Below are 14,996 nucleotides of genomic sequence, written 5' to 3'. Positions count from 1 at the left end.
TTTGCTGTCGTTTGTTTTGTGTGTCTGTACTTGTATCATTCCAGCATAAATAAAGATATAGTTCACTCAAAATTGAACATCATCCTTCACTCACTCTTCACTTGTTCCAAATCTGTTTGAGTTGTTTATTTTTTCTGTTAGACACAAATTAAGATATTTTGAAAAATGATTGAAACCTATAGCCATTGACATGCAGGGTATTTGTTTTTAATACTATGGAAGTCAATAGCCGCGTTTCCACTATCGCGCCTAAAGCGAGCGAGCCAGGGCGAGCCAAGGCCAGTGGGGTTTCCACTGTCACTTCCGGGGCCTAATCGGGCCAAAGCGGGGCTTTCTTGGGGCCAGCGGCCGGCCTTTTTCGGCCCGCCGAATACCTTGGGCCAAGGAGGGCCAGCTGGGGCTTTGGGGCGGAGTGAAAGGAGAGGCGGGCAGTTTTCTGATCGCACATGAGTACATGCGCCAAACAAATAAATATAGGGAAAATAAGGGAAATAAAACATCTAGCCTTATAGTCTGGGGTCTTTTTGCGTATGATCACCCTTATGTTTCCCTTTTAAATGTAAGGCTGCTGCATAAAATAATAAAGTAGTTTTAATTTATAGTGACTTTTTTGCTGCGTCCTCCTTTATGTCTCAATAACGCATAATAATCTTTACACCATATTAAAGACACAGCAGACAGTAAAGTTTTTCGAGAGTTTTTTTCAAGTTTAAAATGTTTGTTTTGTGTGCGTTTAGATTTGTATTTGTATGTGTGTGAGACCGGGCAAGAGCGCTCCCTTCACAGCTCTGTTATGCCGGTTATATCTGTTATGCTTTTTTCTTTATTTATTTTAGAGATAATACACAATATAAATACAACAGAAAGACATAAAACTTAACAAATTACGTGCCCACTTTCGTAGACTTTAAACAATATATTGTCATATCTTGATAAAATAGCCTAAGCTATATTGAAATATAATTTAAAGAATTACAAATATCGGATATATATAAAATCACATTAAATAAATTAACCAATATAACATAAACAAAAGCTAGCTATAACAATGTAGGTAGCCTATATACAATACATAAATCAAACCGTTTTAAAGCCACATATAGCCTAACTTTCATTTTACAAAGACCTTTCTAAAAAAAGATTTTCGATATTTTCTAAAAACTAAACACCGGAGAAGGTTTGAAATATTTATATAAAGTAAATATTTATATAAGTAAATATTTATAAAGTATTTGGATACGATGATATTAATCAAATCGCCAAACAGAGCATTATTTGGGTGAGTGAAAGCAGAATCTAGCCTACACCTTTTTTTCTGTTACTCGGTCGCAGCGCTCACTGCTTTAAACGCATCGGGGGAAAGTCCAAACACAAAATGTGTTCCATATCCTCAAACAACTGTTTATGTTTTTATATGACGTGGTTAAATTTATAAATGAAACATTAAATGAAGAGCTTTAGTGAATAGCTGCTGAGCGCAACAAATATGGCTATATTTTATTAGGCTACTCGCTCCTGTGCTGAAAACTTAACACAACTTCTATCAAAACGAGGATTTTATAAAATACATGCCATATCGAGTTATAAAGGAGAATTTCTGTGGCTTTATATTATGGATGGCTGCGCTCTCTGTGTTGGATCCCTGCGTTAGTGGCGAGAGCACTCGATGCACAATGCCAACAGTCGGTCAGCGAGTAAACAATGAATGTAATGAATGGAAATACACAGGTCTGTGCGTATAGAGATTTCATGTACTGCTGTACAGTAACGTGTCATTTGTTTGTTTCGGTTGTCTTCATTTTAATGGTTTCGTTTCGTAATGATTCTATGGTCTGCTTTATCTGCCTGTCCTCATTCCCGCTGAAGTGGGCGGGTTGTGTGACGTTTGATTCGGGGACGTTCTGGGGGCGGTGTTTGCGTGACGCGCTGTGAGCTACTAGCCTGACAGTGGAAACATGACATGATTTCAGCCTCATTTCTCAACCTTCCGGGCTATTGGCCCGGCCCGGCCCGATTAAAGCCCTGGCTCGCACTGACCCGATAGTGGAAATGCGGCTAATGGTTACAGGTTTTTAACTTTCTTCAAAATATCCTTTTTTGTGTTTAATAGAAGAAAGAAAGGCATAAAGGTTTGGGACCACTTGAGGAAGAGTAAGAAATATGTAAATGTTCAGTTTGGGGGGAACTATCCCTTTAGCAGTTTTCTTTTTATTTATTTTCCATAAAGTTAAATGTGTGTTTAGTGATGTTTAATGTTTAGTATCTTCTATTATTTATGTTTTCAAATTTCAAGAAATGTTTCTTGAGCACCAAGTCAGAGTTTTAATGTAATTTATTTAGATTTTAAAATATTTAAAAAACAGAAAACTATAAATAAATGAAATTATTGCTGTTTTACTGTATTTTAGACTATTAAACACAGCATTGGTGAGCAAAACAGACTAACTTAAAGTGATAGATCATCCAAAATTGAAAATTCTGTCATCATTTCACTTGATTTTTTTTTTTTTTTTTTTTAGACACAAACAAAGATATTTTGAAGAATGATGGAAACCTGTAACCATTGACTTTTATAGTATTTGGTTTTAATAATACGGAAGTCAATGTTTTCAGGATTCTTCAATATATGTTCTATTTACCTTCTTTTATCATGTACTCACCTCTTCACTTTTTCCAAAGCCAAACCACTGACATTAGTATTTGTTTTTAACACTATGGAAGTCAATGGCTACAGTTTTTTTTTTGCCTTCTTCAAAGTACTGTATCTTCTTTCGTGTTTAGCAGAAGAAAAAAACTCATAAAGGTTTGGAACCACTTGAGGGAGAGTAAATAGTGAGTAAATGTTCAGTTTTGGGTGAACTATCCCTTTAGCAGTTGTAATTATCTGAATGATATGTGATGATAATGTAACTATATAATGTTGAATTTGTTTTGTGTTGTTTAATGTTTAATCTCTATTATTATTTATGTTTTCAAACTTCAAGAAATGTTTTTTGAGCACCAAGTCAGAGTTTTAATGTTATTTAATAACATTTTTTGAAATCTATATAGAAAATTAGTAATATATCAAAATATTACAGTTTTACTGTATTTTAGACCATTAAATACAGCATTGGTGAGCAAAACAGACTGACTTGAAGTCATAGTTCACCCAAAATTGAAAATTCTGTCATCATTTACTCACACCTTCACTTGTTCCAAACATATTACTTATACTTGAGTTTCCTTCTTCTGTTGAACACAAAATAAGATGTTTTGAGGAATGTAGGTAGCTAGCAACCATTGACTTCCATAGTAATTTGTGTTCCTATTAGTGCCAGGAACTATCATTCTTCAAAATATTTTCTTTTGTGTTCAACAGAAAAAAAAAAAACTATAAGGGAAAGTACATGATGAGGTCATTTTCATGTTTAGGTGAACTATCTCTTTAAAAAACATTAATTGCATTTTAAAATATACATAAATATAAAATTTTACTGCAAGATAGAATATTATATTCAAATATGACTCTTTTACTGTATTTTTAATAACTAAATAGATTGGTGAGCAAAAGTGCCTTATTAAAATCATTCATTTCAATGTATAATACATAAAAAGCCTGAAAACTTCCCTTTAAATTGTAATAATATTTCACAGTATTTCTGTTTTCACTGTATTTCTGATCACTAAATGCAGCTTTTTGCAGTTTTTTTTAAAGCCTCTTGACCGGTATTGAAAATGAAGGGCATTTGTCTTCATGCACATGTCATGATGTCATCATTTGTGTTCTGCTGCAGATCGTGAACCCTATACTGATTGTGATTATGGTGCCAATCATGGACTCTGCAATTTACCCCCTCATCAAGCTGTGCCGCATTAACTTCACGTAAGTCCTGCAAGAGAAACAGGTCTTAAAAGGGCATTTCACTTAAAAATGCTTTCAATTAAAACTTTTATAAATTTCTTTCTTCTGTTGAACACAAACAAGATATTCTGAAGAATGATAGAGAAAAAACAATCATTGACATTCATTCAATGGCTGTTTTTCCCCAACATTCTTCAGAATATCTTGTTTGTGTTGGAGGATGAGTAAATGATGGCAGATTTGTTACTTTTGGGTGAACTGCTTCTTTTAAAGTGTCCTTTGTGGTTTTGAATGATGGCATGTGAATGAGATTGTATGTGTTTGTTGTTTTGCAGGCCCCTGCGGAAGATGACTGTCGGTATGGTTTTGGCAGCCTTAGCATTTGTGGCTGCTGCTCTTTTGCAGCTTCAAATCGACGTGAGTAGCACAAATGATGCGAACCCAGCTGATATTTTGCTGCTTTTTTGCTTTTAAATTGTAAACTAAATTGGTATGAGTAAATTGGAAAGTAGTGTGTGTGTGTGTGTGTGTAATTGCGAGGGTGTATGTGTGTTTCCCAGCACTGGGTTGCGGCTGGAATGGCATCCGCTGCGTAAAACATATGCTGGAATAGTTGGTGGTTCATTCCGCTGTGGCAACCCCTAATAATTAAGGGTCTAAGCCAAAGGAAAGTGAATAAATAGTAAATTGTGATTTTGGTATTTTTGGGTCATAATGGAACTGTAAGTGGGTCCCAATTAAGAGGCTCCATACTTTGTGTTGTTTTTATCAGACGGTCTGAAAACTAAACAGTATTTACAACAGGTCTAAATATGTTCACCTACGTCCATTTATTAAGGACAACCCCTGCTGAAATCACATCTTCGTTTTATTTTTTTTAATATTTTAAAGACTTTTCTATCATTGGATAATTTTCATATTAAAAGTATTTTCTCAAAGAGAAAAAATGAATGGTGCTGTTGACGGATATTTCCTCTAAATAGTGTGGAGGAACTAGGAATGTCAGTGGGGTATATGGAGAGCTATTGTTTCTTCCCATACTATTAAACTTTGGTTAATTTGACTTTTTTCTATTTTATGCGGTTCCTTTTACAGCATCAGTGTTGTAATGTAATTACAATACAATCAGTTCAATAGACTTTGGCATCCTTTTAGTTGCTTAAAACTTAAGCTAAAAACAAGACAAAAAGTCATTTACTCGCACGCGTCCGTCAGGATCGGTAGGCTAAAGCCTGGTTTATATTTCTGTGTCAAGTGACTGGCGTAACCCACGGCGCATGCAACGCCCATAGCTGTGCATTTACGCCCCATTCACACGGGGCTTCAGCGTCAACGCTTGACTGATGGCGTGTCTGAAGTTGAGGCTGAAACGATCGTCATAGAAGCATCAGCCAATGAAATTCAGTCAGCAAAAGGCCACTGTCTAGATGGTGTATTTGCATACAGCGATCTGATTGGCTGACGCTTCCGTCAGCGCTTGAAAAGTTGAGCTAGTCCCAACTTCTGCAGCGAGCAACGCCTCTGAAGCGGCACTGATGGATCCACAATGCAGTTCGGCAACGCCTGACGTCACCCATTCAAAGTGAATGGGAAGCGTTGACACTGACGCCCCGTGTGAATGGGGCGTTATACTTCTGCGCGCTGTCTCTGTTGGTCTGCATCACAATTCCGAAACGCTAGTTGGCAGTGAGGTGTTAATGTTCCTCTGTGTCGAGTTTCTTCGCTGCTGTTTTTACTTTTCCTGAACACTTCCTGAATGTACTAGTGGCTTAAACTCGCTCATTTTGAGGCAGAAACCGGCGGACGTTCAACAGCTTTAACTATGAGGTAAACACAAAACAAAACTTTCCATCCGGAGCTCCTTCACGGGACTATACACTTGTAAACAATCACGCCCAGACTCGTCAGCGCTACCAAGCCGACCAATCACAGAACTTGCGCTACACATTGTTGCGACGTGTATTTAGATTTTTTGGTAGGTGCACGTCAGCAACGCTGACGGCCACAGCGAAGGGCTATGCGTCAACGCCGTACCATACGCGTGCGTTTGACGCAGAAGTATAAATCAGCCTTTATGCAGAAGATCCAATGAATATACTGGGGTAAAATAAATGTTCATATTTAAAAGACATGGGGGAAATGTAATTTAATGCAGTGCTTCTTGTACAATCTGAGACCCACTTTATATCAGATGTCACTCAGCTAGTGGAGATCACTGATTTTTAAAGAAAACAGACCTTAAATGCGCCGATTTTGTAATGACATACAGTTCACCGGAAGCGCTTAACACAGGTTACCGACAAATTGAAAGTCCTTCTGCATACTTTCGCATATACCCTATTTGTATGCAAAAACCCACAAGCGAGTTAGCATTTTAGCACTTCCAGTTCTATTGTCTTAGAGTCAATGAGTTTTTAAAATGAATTTTAGTTAAATCGATCAAATAAGGCCTGCATTAAGCTCAAACAAAAGATACTTTTATGCTTTATTCTGCATCATAAAACACACCAGTTACACTCTCCTCAAGGTTTTTTAAGCTTTTAGTTTTCTTAAAAAATACAGTTGCTGCTAGTAAGTTGCTATATGGGACTACAGGCGTATTCTGAGACATTAAATAATCGGGATCTTGTACTCATATTGAGTCACGCCTGAAATGAATCATACCCCTGACTTAAAGCTAATTTTATTCAACCAGCAAGTTTTTATTGTTGTTGTTGATTGGAAATGACACAAGCTTCTCCCAAAACTCCCAAAGATGATGTGCATCATTGTAGAAAGAAATATTTCCCAGCTTTTATTGACATCTGAACAAAAAAAAAACTTTTAAGTCAGAATTTTATAAGGATTTTAATAATTTTGGGCTTGATTGTAAATAACAACCTTAATAAATTGTTAATGGTTGGTGATATTAACATACTGTTTGTGGCATATTAGTATATTTGAGGGGGCAAACTTTTCAAGATGGGTGGTGACCATGGTGGCCATTTTGAAGTCGGCCATCTTGGATCCAACTTTTGTTTTTTTTTAATAGGAAGTGGGTCATTTGACACATTAAACTTATTGGGAATTTCACAAGAAAAACAATGGTTTGCTTGGTTTTAACACAACTTTATTCTTTCATGAGATATTTACAAGTTTCGAAGCAGTTATAAAACGTGTTCAATGTGCTGCCCATTGTGTTGGATTGTCAATGCTATCCTCTTCTCCCACTCTTCACACACTGATAGCAACACCACAGGAGAAATGCCGTCAAAGGATTTCAGTATCCATAGTTTCAGGTGCTGCACATCTTGTATCTTTACATCATGGACAATTGCCTTCAGATGACCCCAAATATAAAAGTCTAAGGGGGTCAGATCGGGAAACCTTAGGGGCCATTTTACTGGTCCACGACGACCAATCCACTTTTTTAAGGAAACTGTTCATCTAGGAATGCTCGGACCTGACACCCATAATGTGGTGGTGCACCATCTTGATGCAAAAACTCAGGGAATGTGTCAGCTTCAGTGCATAAAGAGAGAAACACATCATCAATTTCAAATATCCAGTGGCCTTGAGGTTTCCATTGATGAAGAATGGCCCCACTATCTTTGTTGTCTATGGTGTGAAGATACAAGATGTGCAGCACCTGAAACTACGGATACTGGAAGCCTGTGCTGGCATTTCTCCTGCGGTGTTGCTATCAGTGTATGAAGAGTGGGAGAAGAGGGTTGCATTGACAATCCAACACAAAGGGCAGCACATTGAACAAATTTTATAAGTGGTCAGAAACTTGTAAATAACTGATGAAAGATGATGATATGTTTAAACCAAGCACACTATTGCTTTTCTTGTGAAATTCCCAATAAGTTTGATGTGTCACATGACCCTCTTCCTATTGAAAAAATAAAAGTTGGATCCAAGATGGCCGACTTCAAAAAGGCCACCATGGTCACCACTCAACTTGAAAATTTTCCCCCTCACATATAATAATGTGCCACAAACAGGACATTAATATCACCAACCATTCCCATTTTATTGATGTATATCCATATAAATGGCCCACCCTGTAGTATGGATTAAAAATACATCTACAGTGTCAATCCTTATTATGGACTATGTATCCAAAATAAACTGGAGATGTAATTGGGAGCATGGTGGTGGTCTGTTTATAGCCTAAAGCTTAGCTTTTTAGTGCTTGCACCTGTATTTAGGATTCAAATATAACGAAAGCTTCATTGATTTATGCAGATGATCTTAATGGAAAAATTGTTCAAGAACTAGTTATTTGCAATAATCTAAAGGCCTATGGAAAAAATGCTATGGTGAATGAGGATTTTATCAAGAAAAGCAGTGTGATGCTTCCTGAAACCTGATTGGCCTATAAAGTGGCGTCATAATTCGTTGTCTCAATTGGAATGCTGAGAGGATAAACTGGATTTCTGACATGTCTGTCTTGTGTCCAACAGGAAACGATGCCTAAGTTCCCATCAACCTCTCAAACCCAGTTGAAGTTCCTGAACGTTGAGAGCACATCATTGCCTGTTGTGGTGGAGGGACAAGATCAATTCATGGTTCCTGGATTCAATGTAAGTTCACAAATGTTAATACAGTATATGTGTACAATGGAACATCATTGTTCAAAAGAGACAAAAACTAATTTAGTTTAAATAATGTCAGAAATTAGTTTATACAACACAGGCTCATCCAGAAAATGTAATCCTATATACATTTCTAAAGATCGCGAATTATGTAGCCAGAAGTACGTAGGGCTGCATTTCGTCCTTAAAACAAATGCTACGGGGCAATGTGATGCCGTTCCTTTTCGTGGTTACCAGCTGACTGCTTACCTCTGTATGGACGGCTTTCCCACTGTTAGTTTGTTTGGTAGCTAGCCATGTACGACGGGGTTCAAGTCTTGTGAAGAATCAACCCTAGCCCCGCGGAGGTTTCTGGAGACCGCAATTTACGTGGCCAGAGGTACGTATGGCTGCATTTAATTTTTTCAAGCGAACGCTACGGGGTGGTGTGATGACGCTCCACTTCGCGCATGCCGGCTGATGGCTTTACCACCGGAACCAGTTTGTCCGGTTAACTCGTCGTGTTACGTCGGTGGAGCGGAGGCCCAGAGGGGAGCCAGCCAAGGCGATGACCGGGTTAGAGTCCGGGGAAGAGCGCTTCCAGAAATCAGGTAAGACAAAAAACAGAATCCAAAAAATAAAGAGAATGAGTTCATAATGGTGGGAGAATGTGGTGAAATCCGAAAACGCGATCAAAATCAGACGAGAGCTTTTTCTTGAGTTTAGGGAATTAGGAAGAGGAGGGTGGGTCGGCAGATTGCCGGCCGCCCAGTTAATTGCTTTGTCGTTCAGTCAGTCGGACAGACGGTCGATCGACAGCGGCCTGCGGTGGCTTTACGCAAGAACAACAAGGGTGGCAACGGCGCTCGAGGATTTGCGAAAACAAAAACTGCACAAATACGTACCTCCCTGGATGTATTTCGCGGTCTCCAGAATCATCCGCAGGGCTACGTTTCCAGAATGAGCCTGGGTTGTGAAGAATGGTTCCAGAAAGCGGGTAAAACAAAAACAGAAGCCAAGAAATAAAATAAACAAGTAAATAACTGGGTGAGAATGTAGATTTTTACCTGAGTAAAAATTAGGCGAGGGTTTTTCTTTTTCTGGATTGCTTTTTAAAACTGTTGGTTGGGTTTAGGGTTGGCAGATCAATCAGTGCTTTTGAAAACACTATTGGTTATGTTTAGGGAAGGAGGAACGTGGATCAATCAGTTGGTTAGTCAGTAAGTCGGTCATTCAGTTGACAGCGGCCTCTGGTGGATTTACACAAGAACAGGAGGTGGGAATGGCAGTCGCGAGAGAAATTTGAGATCTCAAAAAGCATACACAGCGGCCTCTGGTGAATTTGCGAAAACAAAAACTGCTAAAAACTTACCTCCTGGGACATATTTGGTGCTCCAGAAATGTATATAGCGGTATGTTTTGAATATGAGCCTGGGTTGAGTTTATGTGTGGCTCCATGGGCATTTTTGATAGCATGGACTTTTAGAAAACTCTAATACTCTAGTAATTTCATTTCCACTATCTCTTAAATGATGTATTATGAATGTTAAGTGGTTAAGATAAAACTTTAAACAGTTCATATTAAACAAGCATTCAAATTCATGACAAATCAGAATATTAAAGTGATTTCCGAGGATCATGTGACACTGAAAACATTTGCTTTTACCATTGCAGGAATAAATGACATTATTAAATATGTTAAAATAAAAAAAGCAGTTGTTTTAAAATATTACAAAATTAGAGTTTTGCTATATTTTTTGATAATATATATATATGACGTCTTGGTAAGCAGTATATTTCTATAGCATTATGTTGCAATAAAACACTAAATGATTCTGACTGATCCCAATTTTTTTATTATTATTATTGTCTATATATCAAGAGAAAACGTCTTAGTCTGGGGTGCGTTTCCTAAACAACGACGTAACTTGCGGCTGAACTATCATAGTATGATGCATGGTTTTGGAAAATAACTACAGTAAGTAGTGACAAGTGTTTCCCAAGCCCCGTAGTTTCTCTGTCGTGGATCCATCGCTTTAATCACGTTAGTTATAAAATAAAACGCCCATAATGATGCTCTAAACATCGTGGAGTAACAACTTCTTTAGAGAAGAACCTCATAGTTTCTTTGTGCAAATTATATTGTTTCACACGCACACGCATTTCAATTAAATTCCAATATTAGATTTGGTAAAAACATGCACTCACTTTCCATATTAACTGAAATATATGTAAATGGCACATAGGGCCTATGTTTGCTTTACTAATATTATTGAGAAGTTAAGCATTACATATTCTATTCTAAAACATAAAATCACTTACAAAAGCTAACACATATTCTTATCTCATATATAAATCATGTAAGTAAATAAATAAATAATGAGGCGATTTATTATAAAATGAAATGTAATATTTATTATTTATTAGACATGAAAATATAATACTTTGATAATAATATAAATAATATTGATGATGATGATGATTATATTTATTATTATTAAGTAGGATATTGTTTACTTATTTTTTATTTTTTGAAAAGTCTACTTTTACAACTTGAAAAATGTAAACCACTGCAGAAAGTTCTAACCAGCAGGCTCATGTCATATACAGTACAGATACTTAATTAATAACCTACTATAAATTAAAAGAATTAACGTATGCTTTTTGTTTTCACAAGCTTTGGAGACGTAGAGTAATTCCGCTCTTAAATAACAGGTCGCCTATAGCTTTCGCCATGAGCCACGGCTGTGTTCAAAATGATATGAATGTTTTCAAAGTGCACTGCGAAGGGAGCACAATTGTAGACATGAAGATCGCTAAAACTGAACTGTAAAAATAGTTTAAAAGCAAATTACACCTAAGAGAAATGACCTTAATGCTTTTATATTTTTAATCATTCCAAATTTGAATGTTAGAATGTTCTAAATGAATAGGGCATAGGGGGGGTAAGTCGGAATAGAACACAGCCAGGAACTATGTTTCTAACTACAGCTTCAGAGGTGTAGTTGTTTGTTCAAGTTTGCGACGCAGTTTGTGAATGTTCGTTGGAGCAACGGATTTGGGAAACATCAAATCAACAAACTATGTTTGTAACAACGGAACTTGCAACCTTAGTTGGATGGTTTTGGGAAACGTACCCCTGTTTGATTTCAGAAAAAAAAAACATCAACCCCAGGACATAAACGTATATGCAAACATCTAACAAATGGTATTATATTGTGTTTCTCCAGGCCTCAAGTGAATACTTGACCCTGGACAAGGAGAATGTGACCATCTCTGCTGGAGGAGTCAATGATACAGCCTTTTTAAAGACCGGCACCAGGCACACAGTTTTAATGAATGCTGCTGGAATGAGAAATACGGTAAGATTTTGAAGTCTTTGTATTTCCTTAAAGCTGCGGTCTGTAAACCTTTTTGGTTAAAAATGATCCAAAATCTCCTTTTGTTAGTCCCATTCGAAACAGTTGGCTTTTAATATTGTTTTTGGTACATATACAGTATGTTTTATATATGTATATTTCATATACAGGTTTTCACTGGAAATATGAGCTGGTCACAATTTATATTGCATTGTTTCACATCAAGGTTCATATTTCAAAGAGAACCAGATCTAAGGAAAATAAGCGTATTTTCTGGGTTAAAATAAAATTTTTGCCGATATGGTGGCTCAGTGGTTAGCTCTGTCGCCTCACAGCAAGAAGGTCACTGGTTTAAGTCCCAGCTGGGTCATTTGGCATTTCTGTGTGGAGTTTGCATGTTCTCCTCATGTTCGCGTGGGTTTCCTCCAGGTGCTCGGGTTTCCCCCCACAATCCAAAAACATGCGCTATAGGTGAAATTGAATATACAAATTTGATAGTGTTGTATGAGAGTGTGGATGTGAGAGTGTATGGGTGTTTTCGAGTGCTGGGTTGTGGCTGGAAAGGCATCCACTGCGTAAAACATGCTGGAATAGTTGGTGGTTCATTGTACATGCAGGACAGGACTGTAAAATAAAGTGCAACCATGTTCAAGTGCTATGAATATTGAAATCTACAGATACTGCTTATATATACTCAATACACAGTCATGCATTAGTAACAATGAGTGTTCGTAAAACAAACTTGACGTGACAAGTCATGAATATGAAAGTGATTATATGCATGCTTATAACAACTGCAAAAGGCAGAGATCTTTGACATAGCCAAATACGTCACTACCGTCTTGTCTTTAGGACAACTTGATATTACCAAGACCTGTCAGTGTCTTCATGGTGACAACGCGACAAATAACTTGTCATAAATCTGTCATAAACATGATTGTCTTAAGCCCATTATAATAGACCCTTTTCACAATGACGTCACTTCTCTTCTCCTTATCTACAATGCAGTGTGTTTTTAGTTCCGGTTTACCTTTGAATGAATGGAAGACTTGGAGACTTCTCTGAAAAATTTACAAATGGAAATATTAACATTGCTCAATCTGACTTAAGACTATTGCAGTACTGGGCATGTGGCCAAATGTTTCTCTTCCAATGCTGAACTGCTTTCTGAGTTTGAAAACGATTGTTAAGTTATTAAGAATAGGAATACGCCATTGTTTATCAATGATACTGAATTAAAATGTTGTCTTCTTGGTATTGTTTTTGCAACTGTATATTTTTATGATGATTTTGCTTTATTATTAAGATAATTGTTTTATGATTCTATTTCATTTTATTTAAATATTAAATAGACATAAATGTTTTATGTTCATGAATAAAATACCTATAGGAAAAATGTCAGAGAACTGAGCAGTAGAATGTGAATAATATAAATGTGTCCACTGTAAACAACCACAGTAAAACAATCAGAGTTTTATTCGTTCCTTAATCTTCAGGACACAATAAAATAATTAATTAATTTGACATCTGAAATCTTTATTTGACAAATGCTGACGAGTACAGATGAACTGCATCTGCAGTAATGACAGCAACACAACACAATACACTTGTTTAAAGTCCCATTTTCTTGGTTAAAGCGGAAATCTGGATGTTCTGTTCTTCTTTTTGGTCAGACATCTCATGTTGAATGCAGACAACAGAAAACAGCCGTAGTCATCATCTGTAGTGGATATTCAGCTGTTTGAGTTCTCTATGGGGAGATCTTTGTAGGTGGAAGTAATGATACACAGCGTGGAGTGAAAACGAGCACAGCGTGACGTCATGTGAAAAGGGTCTATTGTCTTAAATTTCATAATCAGTAACACCATCAGTAATATTTTTCTTGACCTCGACAGCACTGATACAAATTGAATTTGACATGAAAATGTGTTAAAATTATGCTGTTATTAAATTATTTGACAAAATATTTACTGACAAATTAATTGTGTTGCTCTGAGAACAGTGAGCAGAAAAACATTCATGTTTATGACAGTTTTATGACATTTTACATTGTATCTAATGTCTTGCTGTCATGATACAGAGAAAGAGGTTATGATGTTATGTTATGATGGGGTTATGTCTAGACATCATAACAAATAAACCTCCAAATATAACATATTTGCACCTAAAATTACATAACTGAGATAATAATCTTTTATAATCTTTCATAAGTCTGTCATGACACCTTCATATTCATGATGTGCCATGTCATGATTATAAAGGTGTCATGACAGACAACACCCCTTTAAGTAAAGTGTTACCATTTGGGTCAAACTTTCTAGACCATGGGTGCCCAAACCCCCAGCTGATTTAAGCTCCAACTTACCTCAACACACCTGCCAGGAGGTTTCTGGTAAATCTAGTAAGAGCTTGATCAGCTGGTTCAGGTGTGTTTGATTAGGGTTGGAGCTTAACTCTCCAGGACAGAGTTTGACACCCCTGTTCTAGACAAAGAATCTGTGATTGTGAATAAATTAATGCAAGTTGAGAAGCGACGGCATTACACAACCCATTTAAAGATGATGTATGATGATAAGGAGGCAAAACTCACCAACTGCAGCTTTAATACCTAATATTTACTTCCATTTTGATGTTTATGTGTTCTAATCAACTATTGGTGTCCATTCACAGCTCGATGACCTTACTGAGAAACCAGAGCAAGGCCTGAATGCCATTAGGTTTGATTCATTTCTCACTTCTTCTTTTTATGTACTGTATATATCATTTTAAAATTGTGTCGGATGTTTGGCCGCCTAAATCAAATTGACTGAAAGCCGACATGTGTTTCAGGTTTGTGAATGGCTGGGAGAATCGGCTGAATGTGTCAGTGAAGTCTGATAATGTGCACGCGGATCCCCTGGATGCATCAGTTTACTTATTGGTTCCCCATGGCAAGTATGTGTCGTTTTGTCTGATTACAAATACATGGCTGATTCTGTCATTTTAGATACATTTTACATTTCAAAATGTTCAGAAAATCAGTCACACTTTACATTACAATTAAGTTTCCTAATGCATATTTAGTTAATGTATTTAATTAATAATATATGTACAGCATTTATGAATCCTAGCTCAACATTTACTTATACATGAAAAAAATGTTATTATCATTAACTAATGGCCGGTCCAGTCACCAGACATGACCATTATTGAGCATGTCTGAGGTAAGATGGAGGAGGCATTTAAGATGAATCC

At 36.8% G+C, this 14,996-nt stretch overlaps 2 protein-coding genes across 7 annotated transcripts in view; one reads left to right on the top strand and one right to left on the bottom strand.

Moving 5' to 3' along the window:
• Window positions 1-14,996, bottom strand: part of stk24b (serine/threonine kinase 24b (STE20 homolog, yeast)) — an 835,587-nt gene that overhangs the window by 741,006 nt on the left and 79,585 nt on the right. The window lies entirely within an intron of this gene.
• The window catches only part of slc15a1b (solute carrier family 15 member 1b), a 38,801-nt gene that overhangs the window by 18,227 nt on the left and 5,578 nt on the right, over window positions 1-14,996 (top strand). For all 6 annotated transcript variants that reach the window (XM_087256176.1, XM_087256173.1, XM_087256174.1 and 3 more), the window contains 6 exon segments: window positions 3,777-3,865; window positions 4,180-4,261; window positions 8,293-8,412; window positions 11,634-11,765; window positions 14,433-14,479; window positions 14,592-14,696. In XM_087256176.1, the coding sequence (XP_087112302.1) occupies window positions 3,777-3,865; window positions 4,180-4,261; window positions 8,293-8,412; window positions 11,634-11,765; window positions 14,433-14,479; window positions 14,592-14,696 (575 nt within the window).

Source organism: Danio rerio, chromosome 6 (assembly GCF_052040795.2).
Source record: "Danio rerio strain M-AB ecotype USA chromosome 6, GRCz13ab, whole genome shotgun sequence".
NCBI lineage: Eukaryota > Metazoa > Chordata > Actinopteri > Cypriniformes > Danionidae > Danio > Danio rerio.
Note: the sequence above shows the minus strand (reverse complement) of the source record. Positions and strands in the feature narration are given on the sequence as shown.